Here is a 16572-nt window from a genome sequence, read left to right as displayed (position 1 = left end):
CAGCTTTCCCAGAGAACTTAAATATCTCAACTAAAAATGTCTGAAAAACACTGCTTCAGGGCAGTGTTGTGAAAATTGTGGGCAATTAACACATTTGCTTGGTTCACACACTTTTTTTTTTTTTTTCTTGCCACAGGATAAATTCAAGAAAGTTAGTAGTTCCTCCTTATTCCCATTTCTGTCCTAAGTCCTTTGCAATAGATGGGGCTCAGTACTACGAGGAGTTCCTACAGGTGGGTGATAGGTCTGGCTCTGATTTCTCCTAAAATGGAGAATGAAGAAAAGGCATATTTTTGTCTCCTCTCTTTTTAGCTGATGCGTCTGAGCAAAGTTGGGACTGTTTACACAACAAAAAGGCATGTCTTAGGCCAGTGGTTTGCACCCAGGCAAATCTGGCTACCAGGGGATGGACATTTGGCAATGCCCGGAGACCATTTTTGTTGTCACGGCGACTGGGGAATACAGAGGTACTCAGTGGGCACAGCCTAAAGATGCGGCTGAACATCCTACAATGCAAAGCATAGCCCCCCACAGCAAAGAATGAGCCAGCCTAAAATGTCGCTATTGCGGGGTCTGAGAAACCCTGATTTAGGTCAAAGTTAGTTGAGGAGTTTCAGGGACAAATAAGGCGGTTAAAGGAGGTAAACAGGCTACATTCTCAAACCCTTTTCCCAAACACTTTCTCTTAATATAATACTGAGCCCCAGCTATACACAGGACAGAGAGATACATGTCTACCTCTATATGGTACTTTTTGCACTACTTTTTAGCTTTATGCACACCATAAAGCATCCCTTTAAAACTTCAGACAAATGGGGGCACCTGGGTGGCTCAGTGGGTTAAAGCCTCTGCCTTCGACTCAGGTCATGATCTCAGAGTCCTGGGATCGAGCCCCACGTTGGGCTCTCTGCTCAGCATGGAGCCTGCTTCCTCCTCTCTCTCTGCCTGCTTCTCTGCCTACTTGTGATCTCCGTCTGTCAAATAAATAAATAAAATCTTAAAAAAAAAAACAAAACTTCAGACAAATGAATGGTGGGTTATACAGAACACTCCTTGGGTTATACGCCTTAAGACTTACAGCTTAAGCTCAATGTACAGAATTATACTCCCTTTCTCCAAATAGATTTAATTGAAATCCCCTGGTGCAACTAGGGTTACAACCATCACTGTAAGACAACTGACATTCATAAATTTTCACTTGTAATAATTAAATAATCCTCCAAAAAGGACAACTCTTCTGAAGGAAATCATGGCAAGATGACATAGAAGTACTATCACATTTATTTACTTTACACACTGACTTCTTTCAAAAATAATTTGAAGTGGCATTATATTAAAGTAAAAATATCTGTATATTCAAAAGTTCAGTTGTTCTTTTGTCATTTAATTAATCCAAGATTTCATTTAGAGCCACAACCTCTATCTCACAGGTTAAAACTTCCAAGTTTACTTCACTTCCTATCTTCCATAGTTACTTGTTCTCAAGGATTAAGGTTTGATTTTGCTGTTTGGTTCATGAAAGTCATAATCACACCATTTTCTCAAACGGCCTAAGTCATGGTATTTAAACCTGAGGTGCGCAGGGAGAAGGCCACGTGACGAGGACGACAGCGGGGGCTGGAGGGATGCCACTGCAAGCTGAGGAACAGCACTGCCCGGCACCCCAGAAGCTGGGAAGAGACAAAGAAGGGTCCTCCCCAGAGCCTCCAGAGAGGGTCCCAGTCTGCACCTGATTTCCGACTTCTGGCCTCCAGAACTGGACAACAGTAAGTTCCTCCTGTTTGAAGCCACCTGGTTTGTGGTACTGCTAGAGCAAGTCAGGAAATAATAAAGATTTGGGCATTTCTTATTTTTCACAAAATACTCTGAAATCTAGCACTGTTATTGTCCTGGTTTGTTATAATGTAAGAGAGAAATTAAAATACAATGAAAGAGTAAAGCATGACTTGCCTCCCGTTGTGGTTGTTTGAAAAATAGTTCCAAATTTAAATTTAACCATGCAGAAAACAAAACTACGAAACTAAGAAACTCTTAGAAATAAGTTCTTCAATGTTTTATCATATTTGATAGCAGCTTTTTTTATTGGTTACAAAACCTAAGCCCATATACAAAATTAGGAACACATTTAGATGCCTCTTTTGAAAGAACGTTTTAGTTTTTTTAACTGAGTTTAAAAAAAATAAAAACAATGCAATTTTTCAACACTGTTCTGAAAACTTAAAAGTGCAGCAATATACTTAGTTTCCTTTGTCTACGAAATGGTGCAATTCCAATTCCAAACTGATAAGGTCACAACAAATTGAATCAAGCAAATGCATACGTATGTCTGCACTACTTGATGCTAATGTCTTATGTTAGTTCGCGCTTAAAACACAAGAGGAAATAGGAATCGGCACAGTAGAGGCCCAATTTAATCTCGATGTGTGCAAAATTTAAAAGGTAACTGTCAGTAAGTAGTAGGGAGAGTCCAGAAGAAACTAAACTGGAAGGGGTACAATTCACAATATCGAGAAGATTTGGACTTTAAGGGTTTCACCGAAGTTTGTGACCTTAATTAGCTTTGACTTTGTTATTCCTACCTTTAGTGAACACCACATAGTTTCAAAAATTTCGACTACAGTGTCTGAACAGGATGCAGTTACCATATGAAGCTTTAACTCAAAATTTGGATAAAGAAAAAAGGCACAATGAACTTCAACTCAATTTTATGTGCACAAGAGTTGAAAAATCTGAGCCACCTTAAAGAGAAATTGATTCTAAAATTTATAAAACCTATAAATAATCAGAGGCCAAACCACTATATTAAAACAGATTCTCTAGCAAGTAAAAATCTTGCAGTTTAAACATACGCTTGTATCCATTTTAGATACAAGACAAAACTCGCTCTTTAAAGTGGCTCCACCTTGGCAGATACATATGTTTGTCATGAACGCACACCTGCTATGTGTTGTTTATCAGTGAAAACACCCCAGCTGATTCACGAAGCTCTGATGGCATCTGTCTCATCTTCATCACAGTAAATACACCCCCCATCGGATACTAGATTAGTTCAGATTTTTCTATCCCTTCACATCAATGCATTGGGAAATTATACCCAGTAAACAATAGCAACAAAAACATTTCTGTGACAGCACAAATTATTCAGTTTAAAAATTTTCAAACTCATATTCTTTCATTAATAACTGGGTCAGACAATTTACCGAAAGCAAGGACTTTACATAGTAATACCGAATTTTGCAGAATTGCTTAAAGATCACTGCAAATCAGGTTTATGTCAAATAACTGCAGATTATTCCTCTACACAGATCCTTGTCTGAATCTTTTAATATGTGAATATGCTTTTAGAGTAGGATCTGAATTAACTTTCCCAATACTCAAAGAATGAAGTTTTATAACACTTCTAAATAGTTGCTGGTTTGTTGCCAACCACATTATCAAAAGCACTGGTTACTAAGTAAAAAATATTTTAAGACTAAATTACAGTAAACATGAAAGCTCCACAGTTTAAACCCAATATAAATCAACCATATCCAATTATCAATTTAAAACAAAAAATATTAACTCCTGAAAGCTGAAAGCAAGATTTTTTTTTTTTTTAAACATCACCAATTGGTACTTCAGACCTTCGTTTTTTGTTGTTGTTTTATATTTGTTTTTTTCTTTATAGTCAGGGACTCTTGCTTTCAACTTAAACAGAAGTTCAAGTCCATAACAGGTTGCAGCTCAGGTAAAATACCATGCACAGCATTTGATTACTTCAAAACAGCAGGAACACACAGGCTGAAGTGAGTGGTCAAATAGGGCTTGCTGTTCTCAAAAATTAGGTATAATGGCGAAAGCATTACCATCCATAGCTAAAGTTCTTCCTCCAACCCTGGCTTCTGAGGCAGATAATAAACACATCAATTACTGGTAGATGAAGCACAGTTTTTTTTTTTTTTTTTAAACTTATCTGTTTAATCAATAACCAAGTTTCTTTTTTTAAGTTACTTTTTTGTGTGTCAGTTCCACCAATGAAAATCATTTGGCTTGTACTTTAAAATCTATTCTTCCACATAAAGAATATGAAAATATGTTTGTGGAGGACAATGATGGAGGCTCAGATCAGACTGCACCTCTTTAAAGTCTTCCAACGTGTATATGCATCATACCAAAGTGTCTTGATCCACAGCGCACCATTTTCCAAAGGAATATCAAGTGGGCAGCTGACATGCCACCACTATGGAATATTCTAAACTGGAGACTGCAGTTGTCAGCATGTGGCACCAGGGAACAGGGAAAAATAGGGTAGTTGAGATTGTTAAGGAGAATTCTAAAACAGTTTAGGAAATCATGCATATGCATTTACAGTCCATGTGATAGTAACTTTTGGCAACTGCAAAGTGACTGAGACATGGCTTGCTTTAGAAGCATCAAAACGAAGAGGCATGTGTGTTTTGGAGCCTTTTGTTGTTGTTCTTCTTGTCATTTGGTAGCCATCTGGTGGTGCTTCGTATTGAATTGGGAAAGATGCTGCACTCAACTGAACTTAGAAATTAAATTCTTTTGTTTGAAGGTTGGCTGTTGGGTCAAAATTGTAAGTACCTCCTTGTGTTGCTTCAGGAATGAGGCTAGGATCTTCATCAATCTATAAAAAACAAAAAGTCCTTATTACGTTAAGATACTACATGTTATGGTATAAGCAGAACTTCTTATGAGAGTTCTATTCAAATGCTGTGAAATCATTCTGTATGTTTCAATCAATAAAAATATTTAAATCAATAATATTAAGAAATTTAACAATTTATTTATTTAAAAGATTTTATTTATTTGACAGACAGAGGTCACAAGTAGGCAGAAAGGCAGGCAAAGAGAGAGAGAGAGAGAGAGAGAGGAGGAAGCAGGCTCCTTGCTAAGCAGAGAGCCCGATTTGGGGCTCGATCCCAGGACCCTGGGATCATGACCTGAGCCGAAGGTAGAGGCTTTAACCCACTGAGTCACCCAGGTGCCCCAACAATTTATTTTTTTTTAAAGATTTATTTATTTTAGAGAGAGTGCGGGTGTGCCAGCTGTTGGGGAGGGGAGGGCAGAGGGACAGAAAATCTCCAGCAGGACTCCCTGCTGACTTTGAAGCCCAAAGGGGGTCTCAATCTCATTACCTGAGCCAAAATCAAGAGTCCAAGAGCTGGACACTCAACCAACCAAGCTACCCAGGTGCCCCAAGTAATTTAACAATTTAATTAAACTGAACACACATTTAAAAAGTGCTCCAATTTTTTTATCCCCTCCTCCATCCCTAGTCCATTCTTTTTTTTTTTTTTTTAAGATTTTATTTATTTATTTGACAGAGATCACAAGTAGGCTGAGAGGCAGGCAGAGAGAGAGAGGAAGGGAAGCAGGCTCCCTGCTGAGCAGAGAACCCGATGTGGGGCTCGATCCCAGGACCCAGGGATCATGACCTGAGCCGAAGGCAGAGGCTTTAACCCACTGAGCCACCCAGGCACCCTCCCTAGTCCATTCTTAAGCTTCTGTACCTGTAGATTTATTTTACCTATCTGAACACACATCATTTCTATAATTACAGTTGACCCTTGAACAATACGGGGGCAAGGGGCACCAACCCCTCCCCAACGCAGAGTCAAAAATCCACGTATAACTTCTGACTCCCCCAAATTTAATTGTAGAAAGCCTACTGTTGACTGAAGCCTTACTGATAAACATAAACAGTTCATTAGCACATATTTTGTATATTATATATATTATATGCTGTATTTTTAAAGGGATTTTTTTTAAAGCCTTTATTTATTTATTTGACAGACAGAGATCACAAGTAGGCAGAGAGGCAGGCAGAAGAGAGAGGGGGAAGCAGGCTCTCTGCTGAGCAGAGAGCCCGATGTGGGGCTTGATTCCAGGACCCTGAGATCATGACCTGAGCTGAAGGTAGACGCTTAACCCACTGAGCCACCCAGGCGCCCTATATACTGTATTTTTATAATGAAGTATGCTAGAGAAAAGAAAATATTACTAAGAAAATTCTAAGAAGGAGAAAATATATTTTTTGGAAAGATTTTATTTATTTATTTGAGAGAGAGAAAGAGAGAGAGACCATAAGCAGGGGGAGAGGAAGAGGGACAAGCAGACTCCCCACTGAGTGGGGAGGCCCACACGGGCCTCGATCCCAGGACCCTAAAATCATGACCTGAGGTGGTCAGATGCTTAACTGACTGAGTCACCCAGTACCCCAGAAAATACATTTACAGTGCTGTACTGTATTCATAAAAAACAAAAACCAGGGCGCCTGGGTGGCTCAGTGGTTAAAGCCTCTGCCTTCGGCTCAGGTCATGATCTCAGGGTCCTGGGATCGAGTCCCACATCGGGCTCTCTGCTCAGCAGGGAGCCTGCCTCCTCCTCCTGTCTCTCTCTGCCTACTTGTGATCTGTCAAAAAAAAAAAAAAAAAAAAATCTTTAAAAAAACAAAAAACAAAAAACAAAAACAAAAACCAGGGGCGCCTGGGTGGCTCAGTGAGTTAAAGCTCTGCCTTCGGCTCAGGTCCTGATCCCAGGGTACTGGAATCGAGCCCTACATCGGGCTCTCTGCTTAGCAGGGAGCCTGCTTCCTCCTCTCTCTCTCTACCTGCCTCTCTGCCTCCTTGTGATCTCTGTCAAATAAATAAATAAAATCTTAAAAAAAAAAAAAACCAAAAACCAAAGAAAAACTACCTATAAGTGGACCTGTGCAGTTCAAACACTTGTTCAAGAGTTAACTGTACTATTTCTTCCCATTTAACAGATTACAAATGCAACAAGAAGTTTTGTTTTTTTTTTTTTTTAAGTAATCTTTATGGGGCTCAAACTTTCAACCCTGAGATCAAGTGTCTCATGATTTACTGACTGGGCCAGCCAGGTGCCCCTCAAAGACCTATTTTTGTATTTTTACCTTGTAATGATGTTTCAAACTCAGTATTTTTTTTTTAAAGCTGACTGATGGGCTTCCTGGATGGCTCAGTTGGTTAAGCATCTGCCTTTGGCTCAGGTCATGATCCTGGAGTCCTGGGATTGAGCTGTGAGTCAGGCTCCCTGCTCAGTGGGGAGTCTGCTTCCCCTCTCTCCCTGGCCCTCCCCCCTTTCGTACTCTCTGTCAAATAAATAAAATCTTAAAAATAAAATAAAAATTAAAAAAACTCACTGATGGAAAACAATCATTAATTTTTAAAAATTTATATTATTAAAAATAACTAGAGAATGCCACCTCAAGCGTATCTGATAGAAATATAAACTTGTCGTATTAATGATAAAAGGAAAATTCTTAGCAAACTTACAGTATGTATAGGTTTTAATGTACATCCAGGCATAATGCATACTTACATCATCACCAGAGAAATACTGATCTATGATTTCAAATGCTAATTTATATATGTCTTCATTTTCATGTTGCTGTAAAACTTCAATTTTCTCCAAGCCTGATAAAAACAAAAATATCTAATAATTAAGCAGACACAAATAAAAACTATTCATTTTCACCATGGAAAATCTGAAAGAACTCAGAACACCTTCCCACCACTCTCCAAAGATAACAGTTTTCTAAAAAACAGATAAAACTCTGAGCTGCTCTGGTTGGAGGACCTGTATCTCACTAATTTCTTCCTCTCTACAAACCCCTGAAGTACACTTGTATCTGAGGCAGTAGGTTTAAAAAAACACCTAAGCACTCCATCTGACAGACAAGGAAGCTACGGTCCAGAGATGTAAAGCGATTTACTGCCGGCTGCGTGGCAAGTTAGTGACAGACCTTGAACCAAGGCCTCCCCAGACTGTTTTAGTGGAAGCACACTATCTCATATAGTAATTTTTAACTCTCCCTTTGTTTTCCAAATGTTACTACTTTTATATAACAAGTTTTCAGAAACTTCATGATTGACTCATATAAACAGAAGACAAAGTTTAAATTTTGAAGTAATTAAATAGGGTCCTTATCTCCTATAACCATAATGAAACTGGGAAACAATTTTCCAGAACTGTAGAATGCTTTCATTTTTATTCTCAATATATTTACTCCATGCATCAGATGCACAAGTCTATAAATTTAAGTCCTTAACAGTATTCTTCCTTGAAATGTCTTTTTAGCTAGGTTATTTTGAAATAGTTGCATTTTTTCTTTATATAGTAATATAAAACCCAGAAAAATGGGAATATAAGTGACAAAGGTAATGGATGTAACGTTGTTTATATAATTATAAAATACTAAGTAAACGTGTATCCTAACTATAACTATACCTCCCATAGACCAAAACAACTATATTGATAAAAAGCTGAAGAGTTACAATTCTGCAGTCTAAACTCTCTGGAGGTAAATTGTTCTGTATTAGACTACAATGCTAATTTCAAATTATCTCAAAATATCTTAAAACCAGAATGAACAGTGAATTAATAGTATGAAGATCTACTTCTATGACCATAGATTAAACTCCTTAATATCTCTAGGATAATTTCTTCTTGCTATTAAGAAAATACTTCCAGTCCGAATATTTTATGATGCTATTACGTTTGCTTTCTCTTAAAAAATAAAATGGGTAGTATAACTACACGTAATAACAAGATATAGAAAATAAAACATCACAACAGAATGAGTTAATTTAAGGTTTGGGCAATTTAGTACATAATGAACAGGTACCTTTAAAAATAAAACTTTTAAAAAATGTATTTCATACGTCATTACCAGAGAAATAATTAATATAGTATTTGAAATCACAGTTTTCTCATTAAAATGTTGAAGTAACTTCTGTGGTAGTAAGTTCAGCATGCAGCTCTAGCAATCTAAGGCTGAAATAAAATATCTAGACGACTCTGGAATCACTAACCTTTGCCAACAACATGGAACAGTATTTCACAAAGTGCGGTCCACAGAATCACATGATATTAGGTGTAACATGAAAGAAGGGTTTTACTGTGGCCGACTCTAAGTTTAACAAAGCTTGTAAGTTTCTCTGCTACAGTGGTTCTCCAGCTTTCAATTTGCTCTCAGGCACTATGGCTTCAAGAGAAATGTTTATTTTACCTAAAAAGCAACATAAACCTCTAGGAAGGCACGGAGTGACCTTCACAACCAGTTTTTCCAAAGTATGGATTAACGCTTGCTGGAAAAATCTTCCTGGAATGCTAACATGGCAACAAAGGACAGCAACATACTTTGATGATGGAACGGCAGTGTTTCCTGACAGTTTTCTTCCTAATTAGCTGTCTTTAAAGGAACTACTGTTTCAGCATTCCAGTGCTCAACTATTTTTCTTCAATCCACTCTTACCTCCACATTCTTCTATGATTTCAGCTATTGTGCTTGCTTCATCACCAGCCATTATCAGAATGTTTTTCAGACCATCGAGGACCACCTGAACAACTTGAGAATCTTTCACAGACAGTAAATTACAGAATGGTGGTATTACATTCTGCTGTACAAGGTACTCAACCTAGGCAACAAAGGAAACATTTTTATTCATATAATTATCTTTTCCCCCAAAAGAACAGAGCACAGGACTTATAAACAATCCGCAGCTCCTAAACATAAAAGAGCAGTATACTTTTCAGTATTAACAATCCTAACAGTTTCTCCATACTCACTTGATCTTTTCTGCCACTTATCGTTAGGTTGCTAATTGCCCAAGCAGCTTCTTTTTGTGTTCCAAAGTCCCCCTGAAGGTTAAAAAAGAAATGATTACATGAATTCTTTATTTGAAAAATCTTGGTTATAATATATTTAATGTACATGATAAACTTATAATACCACTGACCTTAGCAAGCTGATGAATAATCATAGGAATTAATCCCGCATCTATTACAGCTTGAACTTGTTGCTGGTTGCCTGCTGTTATGTTGGAAAGGAACCACACTGCTTCCTATAATTGAACAAAATACAAGGTACCTTTGTTTGAAAAATTATTTTTAATGCATTTATATTTTTATTTTAATGTAGTTACATATACTATAACAAAATCACTTGAGTTCCATTAGGGGGAATGTATCCAAAAAGCAAATAGGTGAAACATAATCTCTCATTTTAAACAAGTTATAAACCAAACTTCTACCCATAATATTTGGACCCCAATAACCTAGCATTTATCTATCCAATAAAACATATGCCTATAAAAGCTAGGACAATTATTTCATTTTATTTTTAAAGATTTTATTTATTAGAGAGAGAGAGAGAGAGAGAGCACAAGTAGGCAGAGAGGCAGGCAGAGGGAGAGAGGGAAGCAAGCTCCCTGCTGAGCAGAGAGCCTGATACGGGACTCAATCCCAGGACCCTGAGACCATGACCTGAGCAAAAGGCAGAAGCTTAACCCACTGAGCCACTCAGGCGCCCTACAGACCACTATTTTAGACAATGGTAATATGGCATTGAACAAAACAAATAAAAATCCTAACTCATGCAGCTTACATTTTTGGTGCTTAAGGTCCCTCTAAAAAGATAAGGACAGAAATAAATAAAAGACTCAATTTCCTAATAGTCTGTTAAAACTTCTAGGAAAGGAGAATTGTTTTATTATAAAAATACTTACTTGGGAGACATATTTAGAAATTAAGTACCTGATTAGTCTGGAATGGGTCTATATAACAAATTTTATTATAACCTTAAAGAATTTGTAAGTCACAAACCAGCAGGTTCTATTTCAATTTCAGTGTCAAATGTTGTCTCTTCCTCAACAATTAAAACCGTTCACTATAAATGTTTTGCCATCCCATTGTGGTAAGATGTTAAGGACTGGTAAATCAGTGTTTAGAGTATATGGGATACTATTCTTACAAATTTCCCATAGGTTTGAAAAATTTCAAACTAAAATGCTGAGGGAATATGGAGCACCTGGATGGCTTAGTTGGTTAGGTGTCTGACTCTTGATTTGGGCTCAGGTCATGATTTCAGGGTCCTGGGATTGAGCCCCATGTTAGGCTCTGCACTCAGTGGGGAGTCTGTTTGGGATTCTCTCCCTCCCTTGGCCTCTCACGCCCCCACTGCCACCACACTGCACTCACTTGTGTGTGCTCTCTCAAATAAACAAATCTTTTTTAAAAAATGTTGAGGGGAATACAATATAGTTTTATTCCACCATGAGGGTCCCATGATGATCCCAAGCGCAAATAACACAAACGCTCAAGTTGAAAAACTTCGGAGGAGACTAACTGGCTGCTGAGGCTGAGTAGGTAACTATATGAACCATTTTTCTTTCCCCCATGATACCTTCACTTAGAGCATATCGATCACAGGCCAGAACTTCTCTGCACTCACTTCTGTCCGGCTTCCTCACTTCTCAGCTCTGTTTCCAATTATGGAATACATTTTAGCTGTAAAAATCACCTATATTATTGAAATTTCTACAGTAAAAATAACTGGCCCAGAGTCTAAAAGACTCTGGCTTCTTTCCCTTCATTGGAACAAATGTATTCATAAAATACGCTTTTTGACAACATACTTTTCTTAAGAATCCAACTGTCAAATTATAGTTGGGTAACTATATAAATATAGCTATGACACAGAAGAAATGATCAGTTATGTTGGTTTTGGGGATGGTGGCATTTCAGGAAGATAAAACTACATTAGACTAAATGCAAATCAAAACCACAAGACATCATTTCACAGCTACTAGGGTGGCTATAATAATAATTTAAAAAAAGGAATTGGAACCCTCATACAGTGCTTGTGGAAATGTAAAATGGTACAGCCGCTATGGAAAACAATTTGGCAGTTCCTCAAAAAGCTAAACATAGAATTACCATATGACTGGGCAGTTCTACTCCTAGATATATACCCAAGAGAACTGAAAGCAGGGACCCAAATAGACACTTGCTTGCCAGTGTTCATTGCAACATTATTCACAACAGCCAAAAGGCAGAAAAACTCCAAGTGTCCATCAACAGATGAATGGATAAACAGAATGTGATATATATATATGTACAGTGGAATATATGTTCAGCTATAAAAAGAAACGAAGTTCTGATACATGCTCCAACATGGATGGACCTTAAAAAAATTATGCAATGTGAAATAAGGCAGACATAAAAGGAATTAAGTACTTAAGTATATTATTTAACAATTAACAATTAAGTTTGTATTTCAACTCTGAAATTTTAAAAAAGACTTTTTTGATCCTTTAACTTAAGCACTGCCTCTTTTGGTCCAACCTAATTTCACAGGGAGATTAAATTATGATCTCTCTTTTTATAAAAGATACCAGTCATCCAATGAGAGATTTTGTATGTATTCTCACTTAGTGGCTACTACTTTACTGACTCTTGCTACTGCCCAATCTATTTTAATAAAAACACTGGTTATTTTTATCAGGGGAGCACTTATAACAAAGTAACTACAGAGGTAATTTGAAATAATTCTCATCTTAACTATAGTGGTATTGAAGACAATCATGATCAAACAAGCAGCAACAGAAAACAAGGGGACAGTTAAAAATGAAATATACAGAGAGAAAGAAATGAACCAGTGAGGCAATTACATGCCTTACCTTATTTATCTTCTCTTTTGGGTGTGATAAGAGATTGGGGAAGTGTGACAGGACATCGCAGTTGAGAACAACCTGGGTCTGCTCATCAGTACCAGTCACTATGTTGCCAACTGCTCTGAGTGCTGCTGTCTAGGTGGGGATAAAAAACACTATAAATTTATTTGTTTATGATGAAGCGGATTCTCTATTTTTCACAATCCTGAGAAAATGTAAAAATACAAGGGGTAAATGATTGGCACTTAATGTATTCTTAGACAAAGTACTATGTAGAACTGAGAGGCAATTTTGAATTTTAAACAAGTCTTGTAAAAAATGGAAATATATAGAAAAATTGTGTGAAAAACTGCTGAAAAGATTCAAATACTAAAAAGAAATGAAAATTTAAAAAGTAAAGTTTCATTTTAACAGCAGCTATTTTTAAAATTATTAATTAGTACCACAGAAATATTTTAATAAAGGCCTGTAATGGACACATATTTCCATCTAGACAGTCACTTTGGCAGAAGTGGAATGAATATCTCTATCAGGCACCCACCCCTAATTAGAGTGAGGAGAAATGAGAGAGAAGGAAATGCAGTTAGGATGCTGTTGCAATTATCTGGTGGGGGAAAAAAGAGTCTTGAACTAAATCAGTGGCTCTAGATAGATAAGGGGCAGACAGATTTGAAAGCTATGTAATAAGAATTAACAGGACTCTGTATGGAGGGGAAATGAAAGGAGGCATCAAGGTTTCAAGCTTGGACCATGTGGTCTACTGAAAGGGGATATAAAAAGAGGAGCAGGTTTGTGGGAGAAGATGATACATTTTAATTTTGTCTGGTTAAAATGGCAATGGAATGCTTGAAGGTAGTTCTTAGGGGAGCTAAGACCTCGAGCACAATTGGCTATTGTCAGTCTGAAACTCTGCAAAGAATTTGGGTGAGATAAAGATTTGGAAACCAACAAAATCAGGTTCAGTAAAACAGAGAAGAAATATGGAAGATATGTGCATATCTTGTACATATCTTATACAGAAATATGGAAGACAGAACGGGAGCCTGGTTGTTCAAGTTAACAGGTTATATAGCAAACACAATTCTATACAAGTAAGAAAAATAAGATACTTACTTGAACTTTCACTTCCTGGTGGCTCAGAAGGGGCACAAGAAATGGCACAACCCCTGAATCGATAACCATCTGTATCTGCTCATTTCCTCCATCTGTTAGGTATGACAGAGCCCAAACAGTATCTACAAGAATCTACAGAAAGTAAAAAAGAATTACCAGTTTAGGTATTTGTTTGAATGCTTAAAATACATTAACATACCTTAGAGGTGGTAACATAAAAAGTAATTACACTTTATTTTTTAGTTTGGTGGCAAAAGTATCTGCTTACCTGATAAATCTACTAAGCAGCCGAGAACTCTTCTCAATGCCTACCTCAGACCATTCTCCACAAAAATGAGACAAGTCTGAGACAACGTCTACACTAACTTCTGCATTTATATATCAGACAGATGAATTGGAAAACAGGCAGAGGGGTTCCTGGGTGGGGTCACCTGGGCACCCAAGTTGGATAAGAATCTGCCCTCAGCTCAGGTCATGATCTCAGACCCCTGGGATTGAGCCCCACATCAGGCTCCCTACTTAGTGGGGAGTCTGCTTCTCCCTCTGCCTCTTCCCCCTGCTTGCATGCTCCCTCTCTCTCTCTCAATAAATAATGAAATCTTAAAAACATACAAACAAACAAATACAGTCCACACTTTCAGCATTACTAGGAGTCAGAAAATACTACAAATTTCAAATTACCTGTAGGAAAAGAAAAAATTAAAATCTAGTTTTTGTTTGGGCCTCCTGCCCTACGCCTATGTAAGATTTCAGAGAAGAGAAGAGGGAAAGAGAGTTAAGTGTTTAAAAGCAACATATCCTAGGTAAAACTATGTCACACTAGTGGGACAGAGACCATGTGGTTCCAAGAGCCTCTGATATTTACTATCTGTCCTTTTCAGAAAAATATGCTGATGCCTTCTATACAAGAGGATGAGCTTCATTCAACTAAGAGATGCCTGAAGAAATATTTCATTGTAAATCACAGACTAAAATAAACATGGGATAGGAGTGGAAGAATAATTTACAAATGGTGTATGTTCTGCAAAAATAGAAATATTGCAACTTCAAAAATGGAAGGCCAGAAGGGAGCTATGCCTGAGAGCTGAATGCACCTACAATTCCACCCAGCACTGAGGCCACCCTACTGAAGGGTGTCTGCAGATGTTGTGTGTATGGGCAAAACCTGTCTACTACTCAGTCTGGCAGTAACAGGTAATAAGATTTATACAGAAACCAGAGTCGTATAACATAACACCCAAAATGTGCAGGCTTACATTGTCATACCAAGAACCAGGAACATCTCAACTCAAAAGGAAAAAGACAGTCAACAGATGTCAATACTGAGATGACACAGATACTGAAATTATCTGACAAAGATTTTCAAAGAACTATCATAAAAATACGTCAGTGAGCAATTACAAATATATTTAAAACAAACAAATATAGGAAATCTTAGCAAAGAAATAAAAGATATAAGGAAGACTCAAACAGAAAATTTTAAGCTGAAAAAATCAGTAATCCAAACTTAAAACTCACTGGAATGACTCACTAGTAAAATGGAGAAAAGGAAAAAAAATCAACAAATTCAAAGATAGATCAATACAAATCACCCAATCTGAGTAACAGGAAAAACAAATTTCATGAGCGTTGTAGAGCAGTACCAAAAGATTGAACATTGTGCCATCAAGAGTCCCAAGAGAACTTTCTGCCAGTGGGCGCCACTGAGTAAGCATCATTAAAGTTCCCTTCCCACTTACCATCATGTCTAAGTCAGAGCCTCCCAAAGAGCCTGAACAGCTGCGGAAGTTCTTCATTGGAGGTTTGAGCTTTCAAATAACCAATGAGTTTGAGGAGCCATTCTGAGCAATGGGGAACGCTTACGGACTCTGTGGTGTTGTGAGATCCAAACACCACGTGCTCCAGAGGCTTTAGGTTTGTCACATATTCCCCTGTGGAGAAGGTGGATGCAGCCACGAACGCAAGGCCACACATGGTGGATGGAAGAGTTGTGGAACCAAAGAGGGCTGTCTCAAGATTCTCAAAGAGCCGGTGCCCACTAAACTGTGAAAAAGATTTTTGTTGATGGCATTAAAGAAGACACTGAAGAATATCATCTAAGAGATGCTTTTGAACAGTATGGGAAAATCGAAGTGACTGAGATCATGACTGACCGAGGCAGTGGCAAAAAGAGGTGTTTTGCTTTTGTAACATTTAATGACCATGACTCTGTAGACAAGACTGTCATTCAAAAATACCATACTGTCAATGGCTACAACTGTGAAGTAAGGAAAGCCCTATCTAAGCAAGAGATGGCTAGTGCTTCATCCAGCCAAAGAAGCTGAAGTGGTTCTAGAAAGTTTGGAGGTGGTCGTGAAGATGGTTTTAGTGGGAATGACAACTTTGGTAGTGGAGGGAACTTCAGTGGTCAAGGTGGCTTTGGTGGCAGTCAAGGTGGTGGTGGATACGGTGGCAGTGGTGATGGCTATAACCAATTTGGTAACGATGGAAGCAACTATGGAGATGGCAGAAGCTAGAATGATTTTGGCAATTACAACAATCAATCTTCAAATTTTGGACCCACGAAAGGAGGAAATTTTGGAGGCAGAAGCTCTGGCCCCTATGCTGGTGGAGGCCAATACTCTGCCAAACCATGAAACCAAGGTGGCTATGGTGGTTCCAGCAGGAGTAGTAACTACGGCAGTGGCAGAAGGTTTTAATAACTGCCAGGAAACAAAGCTTAGCAGGAGAGGAGAGCCAGAGAAATGACAGGGAAGCTACAGGTTACACAGATTTGTGAACTCACCCAAGCACAGTGGTGGCAGGGCCTAGCTGCTACAAAGAAGACCTATTTTAGACAATACTCAGGTGCAAGGGCAAAAAACTCGAGGACTGTATTTGTGACTAATTGTATAACAGGTTATTGTAGTTTCTGTTCTGTGGAACTCATAATGCATTCCAACAGAAGGTTTTAATGTAGTTTTTTTTTTTTTTGTACCCA

The 16572-nt window shown here is 37.9% G+C and overlaps 1 protein-coding gene and 1 pseudogene across 1 annotated transcript in view; one reads left to right on the top strand and one right to left on the bottom strand.

The window, feature by feature from the left end:
- Positions 1–2052: 2052 nt before the first annotated feature.
- Positions 2053–16572, bottom strand: part of KPNA3 (karyopherin subunit alpha 3) — a 104601-nt gene continuing 90081 nt past the window's right edge. The window contains exons 11-17 of the mRNA XM_047723352.1: positions 13593–13724; positions 12486–12614; positions 9765–9869; positions 9595–9666; positions 9281–9443; positions 7345–7439; positions 2053–4627 (exon numbers count right to left, since the gene is read on the bottom strand). Coding sequence (XP_047579308.1) covers positions 4529–4627; positions 7345–7439; positions 9281–9443; positions 9595–9666; positions 9765–9869; positions 12486–12614; positions 13593–13724 — 795 coding nt within the window. The 3' untranslated portion in view covers positions 2053–4528. The remainder of the gene's footprint in view (positions 4628–7344; positions 7440–9280; positions 9444–9594; positions 9667–9764; positions 9870–12485; positions 12615–13592; positions 13725–16572) is intronic.
- On the top strand, positions 15297–16535 carry LOC125096399 (heterogeneous nuclear ribonucleoprotein A1-like; annotated as a pseudogene).

The sequence above is a fragment of the Lutra lutra genome, chromosome 3 (assembly GCF_902655055.1).
Source record: "Lutra lutra chromosome 3, mLutLut1.2, whole genome shotgun sequence".
NCBI classification, from domain to species: domain Eukaryota; kingdom Metazoa; phylum Chordata; class Mammalia; order Carnivora; family Mustelidae; genus Lutra; species Lutra lutra.
Note: the sequence above shows the minus strand (reverse complement) of the source record. Positions and strands in the feature narration are given on the sequence as shown.